General features: G+C 38.1%; 1 protein-coding gene across 2 annotated transcripts in view; it reads right to left on the reverse strand.

The window, feature by feature from the left end:
- Positions 1 to 4883: 4883 nt before the first annotated feature.
- The window catches only part of NAA16 (N-alpha-acetyltransferase 16, NatA auxiliary subunit), a gene marked incomplete at both ends in the record, with an annotated part of 64176 nt that continues 42932 nt past the window's right edge, over positions 4884 to 26127 (reverse strand). The window contains 11 exons of one of the 2 annotated variants that reach the window (XM_079549310.1): positions 4884 to 5084; positions 5311 to 5408; positions 6713 to 6856; positions 8259 to 8357; positions 8900 to 9008; positions 9702 to 9895; positions 11859 to 12072; positions 12610 to 12738; positions 14681 to 14833; positions 15246 to 15415; positions 15650 to 15722. In XM_079549310.1, the coding sequence (XP_079405436.1) occupies positions 4884 to 5084; positions 5311 to 5408; positions 6713 to 6856; positions 8259 to 8357; positions 8900 to 9008; positions 9702 to 9895; positions 11859 to 12072; positions 12610 to 12738; positions 14681 to 14833; positions 15246 to 15415; positions 15650 to 15722 (1584 nt within the window). Of the gene's footprint in view, positions 5085 to 5310; positions 5409 to 6712; positions 6857 to 8243; positions 8358 to 8899; positions 9009 to 9701; positions 9896 to 11858; positions 12073 to 12609; positions 12739 to 14680; positions 14834 to 15245; positions 15416 to 15649; positions 15723 to 26127 lie in introns of both variants that reach the window. The other variant, XM_079549309.1, reaches the window with a different exon arrangement.

Here is a 26127-nt window from a genome sequence, read left to right on the forward strand (position 1 = left end):
GCCACAGCCAGGGCTCTGCCTCAATAATTCTACCAGGAGCATGGCTTCCTCCCAAAAAACATGCTTTCTATGTTTGGAGGCAAGGGAGAGGAATTTTTACCTTCCCTGAATGGAAGGCTGTAAACAAAGCATTCACATCCTGATTCACCTGTGTGTGGGCATCTCCTCAAGTACTTGATCAGACATCACTGCCTGCACTATTACTGCCAGTTACTGACAGACAACCAACCCACGTTTGCTGGGTTAGGTACCTGACAAGCTGTTGATTTGATCCCACTCACAGAAGTGAACAGCAAGTGCCAAGGCCCCTGTAGCAGGGGGAGAGGCTGGAGGAGGGATGCCGCAGGGAGAAGACAACCTGCTGCTCAGCTTTTCGAAATGAAGAAATCCTCAGGGAGGCTGAAGTATCGTGTGGTTGTGCATCTTTCAGCACAGTATGTTACAGAGGAGCCTGCACATCACAAGCAAACAGGATTTCAGCCTTACACATCCTGGTATCAAAATAATAAGGGTTAGAAGTAGGCTGCCTACAGTCCAAGCCAGTTCACGTGCAGGCGCACTGCCCAAGCTGACTAACTAGATCATCTCAGAGGTCTCTTCCAACCCGAGCCATCCCAAGACTCTATGACGAGGCACTCTGTGCTTGTATGAAATACAGTCATGTGTGGATTAGGTAAAACTTGATTAGACATCTCCAGTGTCAACAGATTCCTTTGATATCTCCCACACTGCAATTCACAAAGCCAGGACTCACGCAGTTAGTCTGCTGTTCATGGGCAGGTTTTAAGGCATACTGGTGAGCCAGGTCTGCCTCATGCCTTTGTGCAGAGAACAGGCAGGCAGCTCCTGCTCTGAGCATCACCTCCTGGTTACTTTAGGTTGGACCACTTATCATACACAAACCGTTCCGGAAACACCACGTTTCCTACTCCGCATACCTGAAATACCTCTGCAACCTCTCAAAACCTGAACCTCCTCCTGAACCTTACCAGCATGCTCTCAAAAACTTTGTCTAGGCTTGAAGTATGTTTAATAGAAAAAAAAACTGTGAGCAGTGAACAGGCAATATATTTAGTCCGTGACTAAATGCTAATCCTCAAGGCTGTTCTGCCTCTCTTCCAAGGCGCAGGGGTTAAGGCAGGAGCTAGGCTGCCCAATGCTTTCTGCATATGAAGTGAGGTCTCCCAGGTTATTCTGACCGGACGGGGGCTCAGATATCCTCTACAGTGCCCTCTGTTCTCCATCAGTTGGCACATTTGGCCAGGCTCCCAGCTTCAAAACTCCAAGTCAAGGCCTATGGATGCCTGGGCTACGTGAATGCGAATCTGATTCAGCCATTTAAGCAAACAACCTCTCTCTGCTGCCTGAAGGAAATAAAGACATTAAACATTTCCTTGTGTTTGTCCAACAATATCAGAAAACACCTGAAAACAGACAGATGGCTGCAGGCTTTCATTACTATAAAATCATTCTAGATGCAAGACTTCCCTCTAGTGGAAATGCTACGAGCTGACAGCTTTGCATTGAAACCTGCGTATGGACAGGAAAAAGCAGTGCCAACAATACTTAAAATCATGATGGTGAAACAGTAAATGCAAAGTTGCATGGTTTCAGGCTGAAAAGAACCCTAGGGTTCGAGCTTCCACGTGCATTCATTTTCATTTACCACGCAGACATTTTCGTTTATCACAAATTACCACAAGACCTGCCCAGACAAGCAGGTCCTGTATTCTGCAGGCAGCCTCTCACTGCATTTGCATGTTCTCATCCTGCCTGGACAGAAAATCTCATCTCCAGGTAGTTCTAGGCTGCTAAAGCAGTCATCACATCATGCCCACCTGGACCACAGATTAGATTTGAAGGATGTAAGAATGCACCTCAAGATCTTAAAGTGTTTGCATGTACTATTACTAGTATGCTTAGTTTTGAGTGCTATATATAATGCTATTGATATAATTAAAAATGTTTCTTGTTATTCTATCAAACCTTGCCTATATAGAAATGTCAATTTGCCAGAGCAAACGGTATTATTTATTTGATTAGTCAAAGCCTTTAAAAAATGATAATAATTGAGTATTTTCAGAGGAATAGGTGGTGGTGAAAATAAGAAACACCCTGAGTCTCAGCTCTTACCTATTCCTTCTGGCTTGCCTCCTTTCGGAACTGATAACCAGACTCAGATCTAAGATCAGACAACAGGAAGAGTCCTCTGGGATGAAGGAGATCTAAGGCTGTTCGACTTGCAGGTTACCTCCACAAACTGACTGGATCTGGGTTGTCCACAGATCCTTGATGCATTCAAGCAATTATTTCAATGCCAGCAGACTGATAAGAAAAGATCAGCAACCTCCTGGCATATCACATCTGCTACAAGAGCTCAGTGTGTTGGAATGTGAAATACTGATTAGACATATATACACTGTTAGCATTTATATATTATGGCATGCTTCCTCTTGGAAGGCTTATCAGGGCTGCTCAGCTTGGTGCCTTTTCTAAATTCAGATTTACTGAGGACACCAAATCATTCCATAGTATTTTAAAGAAAAACGCATTTGCTTATCATTTGCTGTTCTTCCTTACTTTTGTTATTCATGCCATACTACCTTACACTTCCTCTGCAACGATTTCTACCTGTAAAGACAGCCCCAAAACTCAGCAGCTTACGCCTCCAGAACTTCCAAGGAAAAACAACCACACACTGGGTCATAGAAGAACGAATCCCTATTTTCAGGATTCTCAGAACAGGACCTACAATTCTGTAAGTCCAGAAGTCAAGACTCAGTTTTCTCATGCAATAAACTGCTAAAAAGAGAAGCCAAGTATTTTTGTTTGAGTTTGATCTGAAAAAATGCAAGCTTAACAGATGCTGGAGGACTGGAATAGCAGCCTTACCTTCCCATCCATACTGCTGCAGCTTTCTTTTGAAGATCTGAATTACATTTCTAGCACCGTGTCATCATGCTAAGACAGGAAGGACTGCACCAACGTCTCCACTGTATGCAGGCTGATAGGTGGTGCCAGGGGTCAGCTGGGCCAAAACAACTCCATCATGGTCAGTTACCATTCCCGGCCTGAGACACAAGCTGTTCAACAGCAAACGGCATGGGGAATACATAACATAAAGATGTCCTGCTGCATTTCTAAGGGTAGCATATTGCTATATATGAATTATACATCAATATGATAAATACAGCCATTACTTTTCAACTATTTCGAGAGTTTGGGTTAAACCAGTGAATATGCAACTGAAAACAAATTAACAAATGTGTGATGGGCTGATGTTTGATGTCCATAAATACACAAGAATTCCAAAGCAAAGGCAAGTGTGTACAAAATAATTTATTACAGCATAACATATGTTGGCAATATTTTACAGTGAGTCTTCCATTCAACAGTTTTGAATCTAAATAGATGACACACAAAAGAGAATTTTAATTAGAACAGTTTATTTGTCTTAATAAAATCCCCTCTTTGTGAATTCATATTTGCCTTAGAGGGGCTAGTTAATATTACTGAAATTATTTACACTGCAGTGGAATAAAAACAAAACTGACTGAATGATTCCATTACAGTTTCCAGAAAATGGATTTTCTGTACAAGCCACAGTATAGTTATATTTTGATAGCAGTTCTTTATAGAATGTAAAGCTGTCATATGTAGCCATTTTGTCCAGCATTATGCTTTAAATAGGTATATTAGATTCAAACTTCCATTTTCATGTCGTGTATTTAATAGTTAATGCACCAGAATAAAGAAAAAGATTCATTGTGATTTGTAGTCATCCTCTTCGTGCTCCCTTGAACAGTTTTTAACTATGAAACACACTCCTCACACACTGCTTGCTTTGCAGCACCTACAGCAATAGTGTTTAGGCAGGAGAAGTGCTGATATATTGGCCATAAATTCACAACTAAGACTTTTAATGGAGGTAATACAGTAAACTTAGCAGTGAATTTGTAGGATGTAGAGGGGAACTGCATCCCCCTTTACTGTACCTTATGCATTTACCCAATATTGGAGCAGCTTTTTTAACTTAAGTGTCAGTAAGTGAACAGATGGGGAGAAATCAGAAGCGAGAGAAAGAAGGGGAAGATGGAACAACAACAATAAAAAACCAAAACAGACAACAGTATTAAATTCATTGCATTTTCAGGGAGTTGCTTGAGAATACTCAAACAGAAGATGTTAAACTGATCATAAACTTAAGAAATAATAGTTATGGAACACAAGGCAGATAGAATACAGTTTTTCAAAAACCCTTAGTTTTCATACAAACCTAATCTTCATATCCATCAACACCGGTTCCATGAGACACACACCTTACAAAAACATGCAAACCGCCAACATCCACTGTGCTTCAAAAGAAACCAAACTGAGCAAAGGTTAAAAAATAAAACGTAAAAAAAAATAAAATCCCAAGAACAAGAGTAGAAGATGGAGAGGGTCATTCAAGCAGCACTTCTGTCTTAATCTGCTAAAGATGCTCAAAAGATCATTTCTTAACAGGATATGATCACATTCATATGTATATGCAATGACACTTGTGAAAGCAGTCTAACATCCATCATTTTCCTTTTTGTGAGGGAGGGCTGATGGATTATTAAAAGACTTAAAACTGTACAAGTATAAACATGAAAAATGCTGATTAAAGATCATGTTTACATAAATATTGGCAGTTTTTGTTGGGAGGAAAAAAAGTAACTAACAGGATACTCCATTTCATTAAGCTAACCAAATATTTCATTTTAGACCTGTTAAAGATATTAAAATGCAACCTGGAAAAGTAACCCTGATCCGTATCCAGCCAGCATGTAATGACAGTCAGAGTTTTGTATGTGTGTGTGGGTATGCAGCCACACACACACGGGCTTGCATATGCTACTTCATATTTCATTAGACAGTAAGTCGTGGTTAATGGCTGTGTGATTCACAGATGCAATGCTGCTATCATCTTCGTTTGTGGCAGGCATAAAGGCAGATGTAAAAGGAAACAGTTTATGACAAGCTGCTTGATATTCTTCACATTGAGTGTGGCAACTTCCAAAACTGCCGTCAAGCAGTGCCTCAAAAACCTTGGTTAATGTCTACAGAAAGAAAAGGAAAAGTTAATAACTGTTAATGCCTTTAAATTTTACTAATCTGAACAAACACAGGTATTGTGTTGGCATTTAGATATAATTACCTTTTTCCAAAGTTCAAAAACCTCACTCTTCTGAATATTAATTTATCATGACAAATAAAGCATGTATATTATCATTCAGTTAAGTACACATTATTTTTACACACTTCTCTCAATACTGCATTTTTTACCTTCACATTTTTGTCTCTCATGTTTTTATCCAATCTAGTAGCCACAGCAATTGCTTTTTCTTGCCTCGATTTGTCCAGAAAATACATCATTTTTGCACCTTATCACAAAAAAAAAAAAAAAGAAAGCACAACATTGAGATAATAGCATTACCAAATGCAATGCTGCATATACAGACACACTCAATCCTGTAGAATTACTAGGACAAAATAAACATATTTCCATAATAACATGCAAAGAGAAAGTAGAACCTGGAAAACATCCAGCAAGATGCCTAACAAGATGAAAAGAGTAGAACACCACATCTGAAAGAATCAGGAGCAAACATCTGCTGAGACACCTGTACTTGACTTCCCAACACCTGAACCTGCTCAAAGGGAAAAGGGTGCTAGTATTTCTCTCAAGATGCTGTTCTGAAACAGAGCTCTTCTAAGTTTGGGGTGACTTACCCCAAACTCCTCCTCTAAGCCAGGCCATCGGCTCTCTGGAGCTAACTTTCTCCAGTGAACCCTGGCAGAACTTGGATAACTTTTGCAAACTAAACGAGATTAGTACTGGAAATTGAAGAAAAAAAAATAATAATCAAGTTTTCTCAAATCCAGCAGCTGTTCATAACTTTTCCACAGAAGTAATACGAATTTGTCATATTTGCATGCTTTCACTGTTGCCTAGTGAGCAGAAAAGAAGTGTGTCCTTCTATTTTTATTCACGCTATTGCTACTTGACAAAGTTGTGACAATATCCCTGAGACATTCCAGTTGAATAGAAAAGAGGAGGAAAAACACTGCTTTTGCCATGTAAGATTTTTATAATTACATTTGCTAGACGTTATTGTTTTGCTTTATATTTTCTAATTATTTCAACATTAAAAGCCGAAACAGAAGAGATGACGTTGCTTCCATGCTTAAGCTATCAAATCCATTAGGATTTAGCAACATTAGGAAGCATTACTTTTCAGAAAGGGTGGTCAGGCACTGGAATGGACTGCCCAGGGAGGTGGTGGAGTCACCGAGCCTGGGGGTGTTCAAGGAAAGGCTAGATGTTGTGTTGAGGGACATGGTTTAGTGGGAGCTATTGGGAATAGGTGAACGGTTGGACTGGATGATCTTTTAGGTCTTTTCCAACCTTGGTGATTCTATGAAATCCACTACAGGTGTTCTGCTATTAGACTTCAGAGAGGTAAGCAGCAGGTTCCTTATGCATCTAATGCACAAAGTGAGTAAGTTGTGTGGGGTTTTTTTTTTGTTTTGTTTTGTTTGCTTTAAGTGGTACAAGCAGACAGAGAAAAAAAGTAAACAGGCAAGTTTCTGTCTCTTTCCAACCGATGTATAATGAAGAAATTGATTGGTAACATGAATCACTGAAATCAACACGTTTGCAAAAGCATTGGAAAGTTAAACAAACCTGAAAGTTGGTGCTGAATGGAGGTAGCATTGTGTTTGAGAAACTCCTCATTAAAACTTTCCAAATTTTTATTGACAAAGATTTTCTGCATTTCTTGAGTTAGGACCTTGCTCACAATTTCTGGGAGGTTACTGTGGTCAGATACTGGAAAGGGGCAGGGTAAGAGGGAGAGGTGGGAAAAAAAAAAATACTATTAGACAACTGTAGAAAACAATGTGAAACAACAAACATCACTGCAAAACTTTCTTTTCTAATTCACAAATCTGTGCCCAGAAACAAATCTCAGATCAACAGTATTGTAAGTCAGCACTTCAGTATACAGAAAACAAATCTGTCAGAATGATTACATTTTGAAACATGTTTGTTGCAAACACATACATGTTCTGATGAAAACATATGCTACTAGTCAGAGTGACTTTCAATCACCTATCTGTGAATGAAGTCAGCAAGAAATATTCAACCAGTTTGTCTTTACAGTCTTACATATAGTTTATCATCCTAGAACATTTAAGACTTCACATTTAAGTCTGATAAGCTGATATATATGACAAAAGGAAACACTTGGTTTGTTAGTGCTTCTTCTGGGGAGATCTCATTGTGGCCTTCCAATATTTGAAGGGAGTGTATGAACAGGAGGATGAAAGACTGTTTACAAGGGTGGATAGTGATGGGACAAGGGGGAATGGCTTTAAACAGAGACAGGGGAAGTTTAGGTTGGATATTAGGAGGAATTTTTTCACCCAGGGGGTGGTGATGCACTGGGATAGACTGCCCAAGGAGGCTGTGGATGCCCCATCCCTGCAGGCATTCAAGGCCAGGCTGGATGTGGCTCTGGGCAGCCTGGTCTGGTGGTTGGCAACCCTGCACATAGCAGGAGGTTGAAACAAGATGATCATTGTGGTCCTTTTCAACCCAGGCCATTCTATGATTCTGTGATTTAAGAAATTTATAAACCTCTATAGTGCTTATTCAGTTTCTATTCTTCATAATTTTTTTTTTTTTTACATTATTTATTAATAGGCTTCTAAAAATCAAAGTAGTTGCACGTAAAAAGAAAAACATGCATTTGCACAATTTCATTTTAGCTCTATAAATGCACTACAGATGCATTTATATATGAATTACTCATACATGCTCTCTGCTATGTGTATTTTCTGCAACTAACACACCAAGCTCACAGCACATACTTCACTTCAGTCAGAATCTCTCTCTCATATTTGATACTTGCTTTGTTAAAACGTTTAGGAATTTCAAGGGAGTCTGGAACACCTACTTCTCTGTGAAATCTAACCAGTGACTTACTGGGTCCACCTGCTGGATTAATGCAGGAAAAAGTACATAAAATTCATGTATATTTTACCCTGCATAGCACAACCTGTGCCTTCTTAGGTATTGCCTAGAAAAACAAAGCATTTATTTTTGTCTTGACTTCAGTTTGTGTTTCAAGAGTATATTTACACATGACAAAAACATGTATTTATGTATTCATTCACATTACCTCCTATATCCTTATACATACATATGTACGTACTTCCTATACACATACCAGCTTTAGAGAATTTAATCAAGCACTCATGAAGCCATGGATTATTACTGTTGATAGCAAAAGCTCTTTTGACAGACTGTAACATTAACAGAAACTTTCCTGTGGGAAGGGAAAAAAAACAAAACCACGTTGAGATTGAAAACATGCAACTTCTTCTAGTTCTCTGTGTTAGCTACTGTTTTATTTAGTAAATCTGGTAAAAACATTAGAAATATCAAGGTCTACAGAGAAATCAGAAAGATTTACTTTTTGCACTTAACCTTCTCAAGGATATACAAAAATTCCTAAAGATCAAACTGACAAAACTGATAATGCTTCTGTTTGGTTTTGTGTTCCCCTAAAGATTACACTACAGATATATTCCTATAGCATTCATCAGGGTATGCTAACACTTATTTTCCTCTTAGCATTTTGTATTGTATATGCCCCATGATTTCTGGATATCACATATCCCTGCTTCAGTCAGTTAAGGAATTATCTGTCTCAGGATATTTTAGACAACAGTCAACAGGGGAATTGGACCAGATGGCCCTCAGAGGTTCCTTCCAACTCTAAGGATTCTGTGATTCTGTAACAGTCAAATAACACAGGTCACAGTGAAGAATTAAAAATCTGTAGAGCAAAAATAAGTGATACTTTACCTTTTCTAAAGTATATTTCAAATGCTAATAAATGGGTGTCTATGTTATCTCCAATAAGATTCTTAAGTGGAATAAGGAATTTAATGGCTTCTTCTAATGGATTTTCTGCCTGTTAACAAACACACAACGAGAGTAAAGAATACAAATAAAGGTCTGACACAATCTACCAATAATAGCTTGTTCTTCAGAGCATTTAAACAATCAGAGGCCAAAGGTGAAGTGTTCAAGCACTATTCAAACAAAATTCAGAAAGCTAAGATTTCAAAGTGTGTACTCATGACTTCATACTGACAAAGGCAACGGCAGTGCTAACTCTGGCACCGCTCATGTAGTGCAATAGGTTATGGTCTAAGTTAGCAGTTAAAAAGAAAATATGACCACCTCAGGCAAAAAGTTTAAGCTTCTGAAGTTACTTTGATAAAGGGAAATTCTTTGTGCTTAAGGAAATACTGGCTTTGTTTTCATACTCTGTGGACTGCAATCATTTCTGTTAACTTCTTTCTTTTCGCTGTATGAAAACTAACAGTGCTTTGGGCAAGAATCATCTTTTTGTTCAGAATCTTATGGAAGATGGCTTACTTTTGGAAGAATCAAGATTTAAAGCCATAATATAAACATAGAATTTCAATTTATCAGAAAAAAATTATCATTCTTCAGTATAAGTAGCCTATAAATAAAAGGTATCTTTGCACACAGAAATTGATGGACTATTTTAGAAAAACTGTATCAATCTGTATCAATCAATCTGTATTATAGGTTTGTTAAGATAATGACCCAAAGGTAACAAAGACTCCATGCTAACCCTTTCCAGTTTTTCAGGAACTAGTTCTTCCCTAGGTCCACTAGTTTCCTCTTCCTCTTCATCTCGCTTTTTCTTTTGATTCTTTTGCTGTCTCTCTCTTTCTGCATGCTTTCTTTCCTCTTCAAGTTTTGCTTTCTTCTGTGCTCTTCTTTGCTTGCTAAGCATCTTCTTCAGTTCTTTGGCTGAGAGATTTTCTACAGATTAAGTAACAAACACAGTAATTGTTTCATTAAGATGTGTGTCTCAATCAGCCCTCAGGAATGCCACTATGCTCTTCCATCCATTTCGATGTACTTTTATTTGCCAGGGTATCATATCACTGCAGCATCCAACTTTACTACTGGGTTACAACACAACACTTGATCTTGTTTATTTACCCTATGAAAATTGTTTAAAAAAAGCCTCAGCTACTTGAAAGATTAACTACAGGAAGCTGTTAAATCCACGTGACAGATTTTGTCATAGAAAATGAATAATGACCTTGAAAGGTAATACTGAGCTCACGTGTTGACTCTGGCTCAGCTTCTTTCCAACTTTCTGACTAAAGCATCCTGACTGATTTGCATTTCAACTTCAAACAAGCCTGCTACCTTTCATTAATGTGCCTGATCCATATACAGCCCTGATAACAGCCTTCATTTTCTACATATCATCATTATAGCTAAATGGATGCAAGCAACCAGTGTAGTTCCGAGGTAGAATTTCTGGTATGTGTTAAATACTGCCATTATAGGAGACTTCATGCTGTTTGATGGGTTCAGATTTATAAATGAAGAATACACAAAAAACATGATTTCCTACAGGCTCATACAGAAGTGAGAAGCCTTCACTCTTCCCCACTCCCACTTCAGCTGGAATTACACTCATTTCCACTTGGCCTTCTGTCATATTTCACAGACAACAGGATTTGCACAAATAATGTGGCAAGGAACAGAAAAACGAGCTACTGAGGGACATGCATGTTTTTTGTGGCAATGGCATCACATCTACTGGGCCCATCCTGGGGCCAGCCACCATTAAGATGGTGGAGCAAGGAGAAAAATGTTTTATCCCTTTTTTTTCTTCCCCTGTGGATAAGTCTACTAAATTGCAACATGAATATTAGCTACATGACTTAACAATCTTCCTCACTTTAATTTTTATTAAATACTGCTACATTATATACAGAATCAAAATTAAAGGCAGAGTGGAAAATGATGCAAGTTGAACTGTGCTGTGAGGTGTGACTCTTTTTGTGTGTGCTTCATACACATAAATAAAGAGGGAAAGAACTCATTCACCTCAATAAAAGGTAAGACAATAAAAGGCAACATAAAAGGCTTTTGGGTTAAACTCAACATTGTTGTTGTTGTTGTTCTTTAATTTCCATGTCAAATATCCTTCCCTTTGCAAAAAGCTAAGTGTTAATTTAATCTCTTTTGTCTACTACTGCAGAGTTGACACTCACAAAGACTCCACAAAAGAACAAGCAACTATTTTCTTAAGATAAAAAAAAAATCCTCATAAATCACTTGTCATTGAATATTCTGACATTCATGCCATGCACAACTGATTTCCAAAGGGAATCTGCATTCTCTTTACAGACTAGTTTCAAATGAATTCACAAGTGTATCGCTTGTGCTAATGCACACTTGTCCATGTATTTTTTGGCCCCAAAATTACATGAAAAATGATACATGTAACACAATGCTAACTAGTATCACTATAATGTAATACTACCAAATCTATAAAGATTAAATACATGTTAAAATATAATTCTTACAGCAAGTCAGACTGCTTTCCCACCATATCTACCCATTATGTTTCATAATTCACCAGTTATTGACACTTATCTTCTGTTTAAATGTATAAATGGCTGAATTCAATTTGATTTTCCTCTTATGGTTCTGAAATACTACTCCTCTCTCAAATACTCTAGCTGCAGCTAGGTTCATTCACACACTGGTTTTACAATATGATGTGGGGAGAATAGAGGGGAAAAAAAAAGCTGTACTATGTTATCTATGATTTCTTTCCAGTTACTGATCAAATAATAAGCAACAGAAATGGAACAAGGCATTTATGTTACAACTCACTGATTCTATAGCACATAACTTATATAGCTTAAAAAGCTTTTACTTTTCATACACATATGAGCCTCCGTTATGGTCTAGATACCTGAATTCACTTCTTGTTCTTTGCTTTCATTGGTAAGAGGATTATCATGAAGCTTCAAGTAGATTTCAATTGCTGATCGAGCAGCTTTGAAGTAGAAGGCATGTTTCCTGAGCACATCTTCTAATCTCAAAAGGTCTACATAGGCACGAAGAGTCATCTTTCTCATGCAGTATGTGTGGAAGTCAAATTGATCATCCGTTATCTCAAAAAAATGCTTCAAGGAGGGGAAAAAAAGGAAACCAAGTCTAAGGCATTTCCCTGGCTTACTCTATTTTTAATATAAATGGAGATAAAATTATAACTGATACTACAGGCATTATTTAACAAGCATAGAACTATTCTTATAATACTGACCATCCAAGAGAATCTGTCAGTAGGAAGAATAAACCCAGGAAAATCTCATTTTGTTTGCAAAAACTATAATGATAATGTTCAAAGGCTTAGGCACTCTTTAAAAGCCAATTGAAATATGATTGCTCTTATTAAAAAACAATTAGCAAAAAGACAGCGTGAAGTTAGTGCAGAAGTAGTAGGTAAGAGACAACATTTTATACTGAATCCTTTTCACTATTCCACAATAGTTTTACACATAACAGATAACAGATGCCATCCTTAGCTATTACAATAAAGCACCAAGAATTAACCTGCTTTAGAAACTTTTAGAAAACTTGTATGCAAAGAAAATTGTGCTGTTTACAGCTGCAAATATCTTTATTAACAGGAATAAAATAAAGTGTTTTTACCTACTTACCCTTTCTACTTCGTGACACTTTTTCAAGGCTTCACCGTATTTCCCTAGCCTTTGATAAGCTGCAGCACATTCAGTCTGGAACCACATACACTGCATCTCATTTAGGTTTTCCATAGCAGAAGTCCCTTCCTGAAATAAGTGCTATTATCACTTTTTGCCATTAGAGTTTACCATCTTTTTTCAAACATGACTAGAACTTGTTTGTTAGCCTGACAAAACCTGTTTGGATTCATACTTCATGCTTTTTAATGGGAAGCATTCTTTATATATTGAATATTCAAGATCGAGAACAAACTGGAAGCACAATCCAAATATCAAGAATTCCAGTCACTGAAATCAGAACATTTTACGACAACACAAAGAAAATCCCATTCAATTCATTATGTTTAAATATTTAGGAACAGATCTATCCTATCTTACTACTGGTATCTACTCACTTCTTGCCCTTGCCTTCACATAATCATATACAGTGACTTCACAGAATGCCAGAATGGCTTGGGTTGGAAGGGTCCTGTAAGACCTAGTTTTAATCCTCTTGCTGTGGACAGGGTTGCATCCCATTATATCTAGCTAACCAGGGCCTCATCCAACCTAGTTTTGAATGCATCCAAGGATGGGGCATCCACAACTTCTATAGGCAACTCGTCCCAGTTCTTCATCGCATTCTCAGTGAAAAATTTCATCCTAATATAACATTCAATCTAAATCTCCCTTTTTTTCTTTTTTTTTTAAATTTTAGAACTACTCCCCATTGTCCTACTGGTATCAGACCATGTAAGAAGTCAGTCTCCTCCCTGTTCATAAGCTCCCTTTAAATTCTAGGAGGCTGCAATGAGCTCTTCCCTGAGCCTATCCTTCTCTAAACAAGTCCAGCTCCCTGAGCCTGTCTTCACAGGAGAGGTGCTCCAACCCTCTCAATTACCTCTGTGGCTCTCCTCTGGACCTGCTCCAACATCCCCATATCTTTCTTATGCTGGGGACCCCAGGCCTGAATGCAGTACTCCAGGGGGATCCTCACAAGGGCAGTCTGGAGGGACACAACCCGTCCCATCATCCTGCTGGCCACCCCTCTTTTGATGCAGTCCAGGATACAGTTGGCTTTTTGGGCTGCAAGTGCACAATGTTTGTATCAAGTTTATCACCATAAGAACTCCCAAGTCCTTGAGAGCACCCTTGCAGGGAAGGAATTCTCTCAGTCTGTACACAACTGGGATTACTGCGACTCATGTGCAACACCTTGCTCATGGCCTTGTTGAACCTCATTAGGTTCACGTGGGCCCACTTTTCAAGCTTGGATCTCATCCCTTGTATCAAGAGCATCACTCAGCTTAGTGTTGTCAAGCTTGCAGAGAGCGTACTCAATCCCACTGAGCTTTAGCAGTCAAGTTTCAAATGGCTCCCAAAAATACTGAGGAAGCTTGGATTCACGTTCAAGTTTTTTCACACTTAAGAAGAATTAAAGAGCCTAACTTACATATGTGTTTTAGGAAACCCCACCAAGTAGCTGTCTTTCACAGTCAGTTAAACAAATAATATGGAAACCCATACTTGATGAACCTGAATTTTATATAAATATAAAAAACTATTACCACATTTAAACTGTTTGCCCTGCTTTTTATAAACAGAACTGCCTTATAAAACTGTAGTCTGTAGCACTAGTTTCAATGAAATGTTCAAGTCCAAATTACATCTATGTAATATAATTGAGTCATAATGAATGTAGTAGCTTGCACATTCCTGTGCAGTTAGCTCAAATTATATTATTGGCAAATGGCAGATTTTGCAAACAAGGTATTCACCGGGGGCATTTTCAGAGAGGTACTTTAGAAGTATGTCACTACAGAAGTACTTCTGGACAAGTACCTCTGAATAACTGTTTTCTCAAAATTTACTGGCTCTTGACAGTTATTTATCACTAAGTGCAAGCTATGACACGCATTATTTTAAAAATGGACACTTGAAAAAAGATAGCTTCCTGATCTTAGTAAAAAATTAAGACTTACATTAGCAAAGTTAAACAAGAACTGCCAAAAGCAAACAAAACCTCCCTTCATTATAACAGGTAACTTACCCTAGTGAATTTAGAACACATCTCTTCTGCATCCTTCACCATATTGGCTCGCAGCATGTATTTAGCACATTTAGAATTGATAAATCTGTCAGCAGTATCCAAAGATTGTGCTTCATCCATCCATTTGGCAGCTTCCTTCAGGTTACCTACATGCTGTTGGAAGAAAGTAGTTATGGAGAAATTAAATAACTAAATTTCAAGATAAACTTTATATTGACCAACTCTTGAAATCTATAATTACTGGCATCTCTCTTTCAGAAGTAAGAGAGACAATATTCCTCTGCTTGTCCCCCTTCATTCTCAACCACATTTATAAATATTTTTTAAGAACATCAACGATTTGCTTTAAGCTGCGACTCACTTTCGCAAATCTAAGCAGAGAAGAGGGGTTTTCATTTTCTGACTGACTGCACAGTGCACAAGGAGAAACCTACATGAAAGTCAATACTCACTGTGCTATCCACACATTCACACCAGTTTCATGGGACTTCTTTGTTTTTCTTTTTTTCTTTTTTTTTTTTAATTTAAAAGCTGTATACTCCACATGTCCAAATTCACTTTTTACCTTGTAAATTTTTGCTTTTAAGTAGAATAGTTCTATTAATGTTGGAGTGCTTGCAATTGCAGCATTAATGTAATCCAAGGCCAAAGAACACTGGCCAAGTTTGTCAAAGTGCTGTGCCAGGAAATACCGAACCCAGAGCAGCGTCGTTGGGGGCTCTCTCTCTCCATTTTCTGGAACAAAACAAAAGAAACAAATTAAGACTGAACACAGCACTTGAAAAACATACAAAAAAAAAATCGTAGCAAATTCATCAAGTATTTCCTATAATGCTTTCATTTACTAAACATTAATTTATTACATCCTTCTCTTGCAAAATAAGTTTCAGCGTTACAACAATTCTTCTTAGCTGCCATAAACAGTAATTACATCATCATTAAGACAAGAATCAATACATAGAAACTTACCACATGGACCAAAAAGGTCACATGTTCTCAAAGAGGCTTCGTAACCAGTAACAAGTTCTTGGATTGTAGAGACCTGCATATAAAAATAGCAACTTAACTTCAGCTTTACTGCTGTTTATATGTACATTAACACACTGAAAAAATACCTGGGCAAAATTTGAGAAGCTATTCTAAAATAATTTCTCAACTAAAAAAAAAAAAATACTGTAGATATCATCACATAACCTAATTTCACTTTCAGAAAGTATCTTTGATCACATTTTAACTGGGGATATTGCAGAAAGCAGGTGTAATCTTTGGCAGCATATTTACAGGGGGAAGTGTATTTGATCAGTATCCTTCACAAGTTACACTTTAAAAATTGTATTTATTAAGAGCCAACTGAAACAAGGTGCTTTGGAAAAGGATGGGCACAATAATGAAGATACGGGCCAGGCTGTTTTAGTTTTCTAGCAAATGATAGGTACTACTAAAGAACTATTATTTTATTATTAAGAAGGCATTGCTGCTTGGAATACTGAGTGCATCCCTTTTACGTACCCTCTAAAGATTGATTAAGGCAAACACCTTCTGAAACCATACCTTGTCCACAGTTTCATTACTCATTCCAAAGCTAAAGACTCAAAGTTCATTCTTAGTTTTAGTCTCACACTACTAAAGATTGAAATTTACAAGTGTCAGTATCTATCTTATTATCTTTTCATGACAAACAACTATTCCAGAAGCAAATCCATGGCTTACAAGTGTCACTTTGGATTTTTAAGCATTTTATCATTCAGCCTGTTTTGCTGCAACATCTGAGATGTGCCTGCCATACTTCGCAAGCAGATAAAGCCTCTTAATGAAACAAGAACAGTACTAACAAAGGAAGAACTGTGACCCATGTTCATCTACCCAAAACGCTGAAGGGAAAATGAGATCTTGAAAAATGAGATCTGGCTGTAAACGTAATAGGTTAACAGCTACATTAACCAATCAAGTCAAACTTATAGGTTGTAAAAACCTAAATCAAGAGGTAATAAAGGTGAAAAATAAGACGACCCTACATTAAAAATATGTAGTTACAAGAGTAAAATGTGGAGAGAGCAGAATTACAGGAGTAGGATTTGTCAAAGCACCACTTCATGATGCACTTGGGGAGGAGCAGGAAGGGGAGAGAAATCAACTTTGTTCCAGAAGACCAAAGCAGCACCATAGGCAAGAAATGGTGTTTGAAAGAGCAGAGGTGCCAGGCTCAAGTCACATGCAGCCAATGTAAATGTCTCAAAAAACATAATAAAATGTATAAGCAGATATACACGTTCTAGAAAACTCTGGGCAAACCTCAGAGTTTTCTGGTAACAAAAATCTCATCAAATACAATAAAACATTACTAGACTTCAAATCATTGCCAGATTATAAAGAAACAGTAAGAAATCACAAGTACACAGACAGAGGCAAATAACTGCATTAAGCTGTTCCCTGGCCTCAGATGTGTTTTCTAAAAGAAACCTCCAGCACTCTCGGAATATCTTTGAAGACTGTCTTCCCTGAAATGAACTTACACGCTGAAGTAAGCAGCTACTGCAGCAGGGCTCTAGTACAGACACAGAGTGCTGTTTCCTTGCTGCTTTTCACCACAACTTCAGAGTATTCCCCCACTTATCTTCATCTGACTGTTAACAAACTTAAGTATCTCTCCGTTTCGCTAGATCTCAAGTGAGCTGTGTGAAGGGAGAAACAGACCCCTTCACCTTTAGAAGCCAGATTGCCAAGTTTTAAGTACCAGTTTTTCTTCTACTGCAAGCAGATTGAGTGTACAACTGGATAGAGACCATGCTACCCCTAAAAAGAATATTTCCCTGACTCCTAGGTACACATGTAGCCAGACTCTGCCTTGGGTCAGAGCTGGTGGCTGTTTCCAGGCTTACAAATGATTTTACTCCCTGTTTTGTCCCCATGTAGTGATGACCCACTGCCAGCAGTGGGCAAAGGACAGGCAGTACCATACAGAAGGGTCACAAGTCAGTGTACAGCAGAAGTGAAAGGAAAACCTCTAATCTTGAGGTGACTGACAATACCAAGTGACACCAAGTCTTAACAAATGCCAAGATCTTCCACATTCAGAAATCTCTTGCGGTTTTGGGTTCTACGCTCCGGTGCTGGAGGTTTTTTTTTTATGAGGAAAGCTGGTTTGAGAAAACACTGCAAGGATCTGAAAAACACTGCAAGGATTCAGTAAAAGCAACAACTATAAAACTGTGAGACCGGTGATTAAAGTATTATAGGTATTCTTGATGAAAACAGTATCATGTTTCTCATGATTCACAAAACTTTTTATTTTCTTTTTTATTTTGATGCTGTTTTGCCTCAGTCGCTTCCTAGCAACTTAGGAAGATGCTTTCTGGTCCATAGGCTGCTTCATAGAACTAATCTGTATGCTAAAATCATCACTTCCATCGTAAAGTATTCCATCATTTCGAAGCAATGCATCATTCTTCATAAAAATCATGTTAGAATTCCTGAAGAACAGAAGTCAAACTGAAATACTTGGAAATAACACAGTACTCATCCTGATTAATTTCAAACAGCACTCTCACAGAAAAAAAATTCACATTTATCCTTCCCATGCTTCTGAGAAAGTATGAGTTACTACGATAACTATCTTAAGTCATCAACAAATCTCCTGTTCTGCTATGACAAGAATGGATCTAGTTCTACAGCTGGGCCCAAATACTGGAGAGACTACACCTATTTATTACTGATGGAAATGCATCTTTACTCACCAAAGAAGCCTCCGGATACAATCAAAATTCAAACCTCACACTTTTCCATTGGCTGCTACCTGCTACTTTAGTATCATCACAGAACAATGAACTAAGAAGCATGAATCCAAAAATTAGAAAAACTCGTTTGCCTTTCTGCAGCTTATGTCTGTATTAAATCTGCATGTGCTCCCAAGGCAGTACAGATTTTGCAAGAATCCTGAAAGTTCCACACACCGACTAGAAGCAAAGATTCCACGAAGGTCAGAGTGGCCTCTCAGTTCAGTTCCATGCAATTTATTTCCATTGCGAGGATTTTTTCCACTAGCAAAACTGGAGTCAATTTCTTCAATTAAGTACTTAAGGAAGAGTGAGACTGCAATAAATACCTACTTATCAATAATTTAATTTAAATGTTAAAATGTGAGCAACCAGAACACAACTCGCTCTAACACCAATTCTGAATTACCTTCCTGTGAGCACTAGCTTTTGTATTTTTTCTATTTTGTCCCCTCTTTTGTAACAGACTACAAGGCCTAAGGGAAAATCCTTTTCCAAATAAATGGCTGATGGCTAGAATTCTTCTACTGTCACTTGCAACTATTACGGTGGTACCTTTGGCCAGCCATTAAGTGGAAATCTGTGCCATGCATTATATAATTTTCCTTTAGGCAGAGCAAGAGAGGACTATCACACACAGGAACAATGATACGGGGATGAAAAATGCAATGTTAGGGCTACAGTAGCTTAAATTTTATTTTCTAATTATTTTTTCTTCACATTAAGTTGAATGAAATGACAAATAGAAGTAAAGAGGAACATGTTAAGGAAAGATTTTTAAGAGGCAAACATATAGAACAAAGGTGAGGTGATGAATGCAATGGGAGACAATAAAACAACCCGCTACAAATAGCAAATACTTACATTACTAATGCAAAACATTAGTTTTTCAAATAAAACTAAACCGTTTTCTACGGTTCATTACTAAAAAAGTCAGATTACTAAATTAATTGCATATCCTCTTATTGCAGCAGCCAGGTAAGATATCTTAATAGACTTCTGTTTCAACAAAAATCTTCAAAAGATTAACTCTATTTCATTCTTCAATGAAGTAACTGTAAGAAAAGGAACTGAATATAATTACCAATACCAATAACACAGTTTCAGTTACTGCCACTGTAAGTCAGTATAAACTTATCAGCACTTCTAGTGCACAGATTAGAAGCTGCTTCAGGCAGTTTCAGAAGCAACCCAGACATTTAACATTTGGCACTGGCTTGCATCCCTGTCATTTGAATTCCTTAGAACATGTTTTACTCTACTGTTCTCAAGAGATTTTCTCCTTTTGTATTTCTAGAATTATACATCTTTTTTGCTTCTGCAAAAGTTTTGTTACTTGATAAATGTTACTTAGCTGTGAGTTAGTGTGCTTATGTAGGAGATTCCTCAAGCACACACTCTCAGGTATATTACAAGAGAGAGAACTGGGAAACGCCTTCTGCATCCTTATGTCAAAGACTGAATTATCCAGTGATTTTAATGAGGTTAACTTTGTCTTCTCCTTCAAGCAGCTGCACACTCCACTGCAATCAAGTAGCAAGTAGCAGCTTTAAGAAGATGCTGCCTTCCTAGAGACAAGTCCAATCTTGCCTCTGTGTCAAATGCACAAGCATCTGAAATTTCAGTGTTTCAAACAGAATGTGATGGATGCTACAATTCTGAGACCCCACAACAGGGCCAGAAACTTCTACATATGGGAAGGCTCTGGCTAGACCATTCAAATATTGTCATGAAGTGCTAAAGAAGGAAAAATTAACCAACAATTCTTCAGCTTCCAGTCACTGATCCAGCACGGCTTAAGAATTTGCTCTATTTTTCCACATCAGCAGTTACAGCAGAAAGGCTTGCTTAAAAAAGCTTCACGAGAATCTCTTCTACTCTTGGACTCACCTGCCTCAAGAAACTCAAATTATGCTGTAAGAAAAAGATGAGTTTCTCTATTCAAATAGAATTCTGTAGCAGTACTTCAAATGGAAGAAGAGCCAGAAGTGTGGGCACTTCTCATTCCTTATCTACAAGAACAAACATGCGCCCACTGCCTTCAAGGCACTCAACTCAGATGAATTGCACAAAACCTTAGGTAGCAAGAAAAACAGTAGGAATATCCAGGAATCAGAATTGTCTTAGCATTACCAAGCATTTTTCAAATAGTTAGCAGCCTGAAAGGTCAAACACTGTATTCTGGCACAAGTATTGTATTTCCAAGCAGAAATTCCTTTCACGTCAGAGGCAGGTGTTACACAGATTAGAGTTTCTGAACACTGGTGCAGAGACAATTTAAGTCAACTGTAAGCCCTCACGAGGAAGGGGATAGACTGCTGCCTATCAAAATGAGGGAGTAATTTCAAAGAATAATCTTCCCCAATACTGACAAAGCACTCTGCTTTAGCAAGAAGATTTCCACTGCAGAAGGACCTGCGAAAGAGGGAAAAGGGGAGGTAGAAACGGACAGAGAAACGAATTGTGGAATCGTTCATCATCATCATAGGATGAAGACAGTATTCTTTGCTTGAAATGAACTAGGATGTTTCCCAAGACAGAACCTCACAATTTGGCTCGTATGTTAAACTGTGACAACTCCTTATGACTTACGATGTCAACATGAGTGGTTTTCATCACCAGAAAGGTTGTTTTTCACAGCTCATTCTGAAGACCCGCAGAGGGAGGACTGCATAATCAACTAACAAGAACCACATTCTTGTATCTTGCATTTTCTTTTAATGTGAAAGATACATATAAGAAAGAAATGTGCCTCATATCCAAAGACTATGTTATCTGTCAACTTGGAGTTCTGGAAATCTGTCCTGTAAACTTGGAATTGATCAACTTTTCCTCTTACAAAGGTCTTCATAGCAGTTTCTACTTCCTAAAACAAACAAACAAAAAAACCCAAGCAACCCTTGTTGCTTTTTTTGTTGTTGTTGTTTGGGTTTTTTTAGTCAGCAATAGAAACAGATCCTGAACAGCAACGGGACCTTGCCATCTAAAAAGAAAACTTCTCTTCAATCATAGGGCTACTTAAAACCAGCTCCAAGAAATGTGGAAACTCCGTCTTACTAGCAGAAGTATACCCCAAAGCTGAATAAAGTAAACTCCTTGTTGTCACCTCCAAATGAAGCTGAATTTTCAAGGTATTTCCCATTACCAACACTGCATATGGTAGCACTTGAAAAAAAGTGTTCAGGTTGTGAGTAAAATCTGTCAGAGCATAACTGGGTTTGATGCTACTTTTCCAACACAGCAGAAGAGATATCCACTCAACTTGCTAAATATACTGACGTCTATGTGAAAAACCAAAAAAGTTGCATCTTTCAAAGTATGTAAAACCATTTGCAAGTTGTTCAGCTACAGAGTACACAAAGGTTGAAACCACTGTAGTGCAAAACTTCAAAACAGACCTCATCATCTACAAAAGCTGGGATAACTAAAGACCAAATGGCAAGCTAGCTTTGCAACAGTAGCACTGGCATTTTCCTTGGGCCAAAAGAAAGTTATGTTGGCATTAACAGATAAATACCTGCAGCCAAATTTATGGGAGTAATTTCATACATACTTTAATTTTCCACAAGACAGAAAGTATCCGCTGTGTAGCCTGAAGCAATACTCTCAATTCTCATGGGAAATGGAGGAAAAATACAGAGAAACTACATCAAAACTTCCAAGTCTTTCTACAATGAGATAAAGTGTTTATAGCATGCAGAAACAGTATCAGTGTGCCTTGAAAAATATTTCAGAAATTAGTACCTATGAAGTTTAGGCAAAAACAGAAAGCAGCTGCTAACAAAGGCTTTGGATGACTGCTTTTTGAACAGGCCTTGTGGCTGGTCTGTGGTGTACAAATAAAAGCTGAGCTAAACCACCTCGTTCTTGAGTGGTCTCCTTTATCAGTCCATCTTTGAGATGGTGGTGATTATTTACACATGTAAACAAAAACCAGTCAAAACTATGGAACTGAAAACTGAGGAGTTTAACCACAAAATAATGAAAGGGAATACAGTGAAGTGTGGTTTGTAGCTTTTATTTTGATGCTATGAACCATTCTGAACAGCTTTCTTTAGATACAACTTGCACTAAAAAAAAGCTCTGATACAAAGAAGAACATCTTCTAAAGTGACGCTTCTTGAAAATTCATTTCTAAACTCCATTTGCTCACAGCAGCATATTCACGGCCTCAATGAAAATTGTTACTTGATTTGTGATGGACAGAAGAGACATACAGATTGGAAGGAACATGCATCCTCTCCTGTAAGTTCCTAAAGATAACTGAAAGGAGAATCCTGGGTTTAAAGCCAGCCAGACTGTACCCAAAAGGTAAATTTCCAACCCAGAGTCTCACCTCTACAGATACATAGTCATAGATCTGAACATTCAGGCCTCCAAAATATTTAAGAATGAAAATATTTCAAAGCAGCAGATGATACCCAGCACAGACACATCATGTGAGTAATAGTATTTCAGTCCAAGGGATTCTGAACATACCTTACTGGAGAGATATACTGGAGAGTGAGTACTGTGATTCTGTGATACTGGAGAGATACACAGAGATTAAAGAAGCTTCAAATAAAGAAGCTACTTATCAACTCAGAAAACAACAAAGAACTCAATTAACAAAACAGAACAGGTCCGCAGACAAAAAAACAAAGGTTTTGGTAAAGCTAACAAAGACAAGAAGCATCTTCATCTATAGCCAAGAAGTGGTTGGCATGAACTGAGATGCGCTTTTCATTGAGGCAGCAAAGAACAGAGCATGCCAAATATGAGCCAGCTGGCACACAGGCACTGTACAAAAGGTCTGAGTTCAGGCTCTTATGGTGTATGCATACAGAAAGATGTACATAGGCAGCTACTTGAATAAGAAATTCCATTTCCTGTGGCTTACTACTATAAATTCATCTAAAGGAATATCCAAGATGAGAGCATGTATAAGTCCACAGAGAAACAAAAAAATGATTTCAGCAAGAGCCACAGCGCTTGATTTTTTTAAAAATACCTTTTATAAAAGCAGTAAAGAATCCACATTTACCAGTGCAAAAAGGAAAGGTATGGGGTATGCACATAAATGAGCATCTCCAGTTATATCCAAGGCAGCTTCACACTGACTGCACTACTTGCAACCAACTTGCTTTGACTCTCTTGAAAAGTTTCTGTTCCATACCTTGTTACATATAAAATTGACAAGCTCCTTTGAAGCTGAGGAACAGTAACTGGTATAAGATCAGTTTCACATTAAACAAAAACTTGAAGATGACTATACCAGGGCGAGCCATGAATTTAAAGTGCCTCAAATCAACGAGAATAAAAATTAAAACTAAATGTAAGGATTTGTTTCAAAGCAACACTCTTTGAATACCTTTCTTACACTGTCACAGCATCTGAATAACAATGCTGCTGTTAAGGTACCATTTGGAATGGAAAAATGCAGGACTCAGCAGCACTTGAAAATGAACTCATAAATTCCATATTGCTGGGAAAATTCTGTAACAACTGAGTCTTTTTCATTAAAACTTCTATTTGTTAACAAAATCAAACATGAGGTGGGGTGGCCAGCAGGGACAGGGAGGTGATTGTGCCCCTCTACTTTGCTCTTGTGAGGCCCCATCTGGAATACTGCGTCCAGGTCTGGAACCCCCAGTACAAGAAAGACAGAGAGCTGTTGGAGAGGGTCCAGAGGAGAGCCACAAAGATGAGCAGGGGACTGGAGCACCTCCCCTACAAAGACAGGCTGAGGGAGCTGGGCTTGTTCAGCCTAGAGAAAAGAAGGCTGCAGAGTGACCTCATTGCAGCCTTTCAGTACCTAAATGGAGCCTACAAACAAGAGGGGAATCAACTCTTTGAAAGGGTAGATAATAGCAGGACAAGGGGAAATGGTTTTAAGTTGAAGGAGGGAAGATTTAGGTTGGATGTCAGGGGGAAGTTCTTTACAGAGAGAATGGAGAGGTGCTGGAACAGGCTGCCCAGAGAGGTTGTGGATGCTCTGTCCCTGGAGGTGCTCAAGGCCAGGTTGCATGGGGCCCTGGGCAGCCTGGTCTGGTATTAAATGTGGAGTTTGGTGGCCCTGCATGTGGCAGGGAGGTTGGAGACTCATGATCCTTGAGGTCCCTTCCAACCCTGGCCATTCTGTGATTCTGTGATGACTAGGTTATTTACATTGTTTCATATTCAACTGCACATCTAGCTATTATTATTTATAGTTTAACTTGCCTCAAAAACCTCGTACTAACTTCAAAGAAAATTATCCAACATGAACAGGTTTAAGAATACTCATGCTCACTAAAATGGGAGCATCCTATTCTGGCACTACCTGAAACAGTTTATCTCCTCTCCTCTCCATTTATTTTAAAATTTCCCTTATTTAGCATATACTGATACTGCAGAAGTAATGTCTTCCACTATGAACATATCAGATATTAACCAGATTCTGAGCGAGTCCACATACCAGATTTCAACTCCTATCATTTTAACTCAGCCATCTTACTTTTCTATCTACAGTTAAACTGGCAGTCAGCAAAAACATGGAAGTATTCCTTGGTTGACTGGACCATCATCTCAGAGTTACTTCATCTTAAAATGTAGAGAGATTCAGAGCAAAACTAACATTTTTCTTACACAAACCACCAATACTTCAGAGGGCAACTACAAAAATGGTTGCAACTCGTTTAACTCCTTTAGCTCGCTATATCAAGGAGGGAAGGTGCTGTCTTTCTTGTAAGAGGTAAAGAAAAATCTTTAGATTTTTCTAAAGACTGTTGTTTCTGATTTCTGACTGTCCTGTTTCTTCCAGCCACACATTCTCTCATCCAGTATTTCCTCAGTCTCCATGTTTCAAGCTACCCTGAAAAAAGGGCACATGTGCTCTAATGTCGAGCTTCAGTGGAATCAATGCACCTGCAACACAGTCGATGCAAACCTTGATGTTGACTAATTGAAGACCTTTACTCTTGGGATTTTTATCTCGTGGATATAGAAATCAATGTGTGTGGAGAACTAAGGAGCGCTTGTGAATAAAGCTCAAGTACAAAGAGAATGACTGTTGTGGGGAAGGGGGGTGTTAGTACTTCGAAATCTCCTGTGAGGAACAGTAAGGAATAAGGCTGTTTGTAGTTATTCGTGATACAGACAGTAGTTTACAGAGTATGAAAGCAGCTACATCTCATGTCTTCTCACACACTTAAGGTAATTAGCTTCCAGCAAAACAATTCTGTCAAGGGCCACAGCTACAATAGCCATGAATAGTAGCTTAGCATGAAAAACAGAACTCAATCTGTTGTGGGCACTCCTAAACACAAATTTTTGTTTCTTGACTATGCAAGAGACTACAGCTTCATCTCAATACAGCGCACACTGTGTCAACTGTGTAAGCTGACAGGCACTCAAATCAGCATATGTAGTTTAAATTATTTAAAAACTAAAAGCCTGACAGATAAAAGTTTAATAAGACTCCATAGTATATAGCAGGCTTTTGAAAATAAAAGTCTAGGGTAATAGAGAACTTGATAATTGACCACTTAGCTTAAACTTTTCTTTTAAAACTTCAGAAACTGAAGCACCAGACAGAGTAAAAAACTGTAAAAGTGCTTACAGTATAAAACAGCCTTGCAACTGAACAGCAGGTCTGCTACACCAGCAAAAAGAATAAGACATCCATATCAAAATACTTAACATACATGCTGTATC

Source organism: Tetrao urogallus (genome assembly GCF_951394365.1).
Source record: "Tetrao urogallus genome assembly, chromosome: 1".
NCBI classification, from domain to species: Eukaryota; Metazoa; Chordata; class Aves; order Galliformes; family Phasianidae; genus Tetrao; species Tetrao urogallus.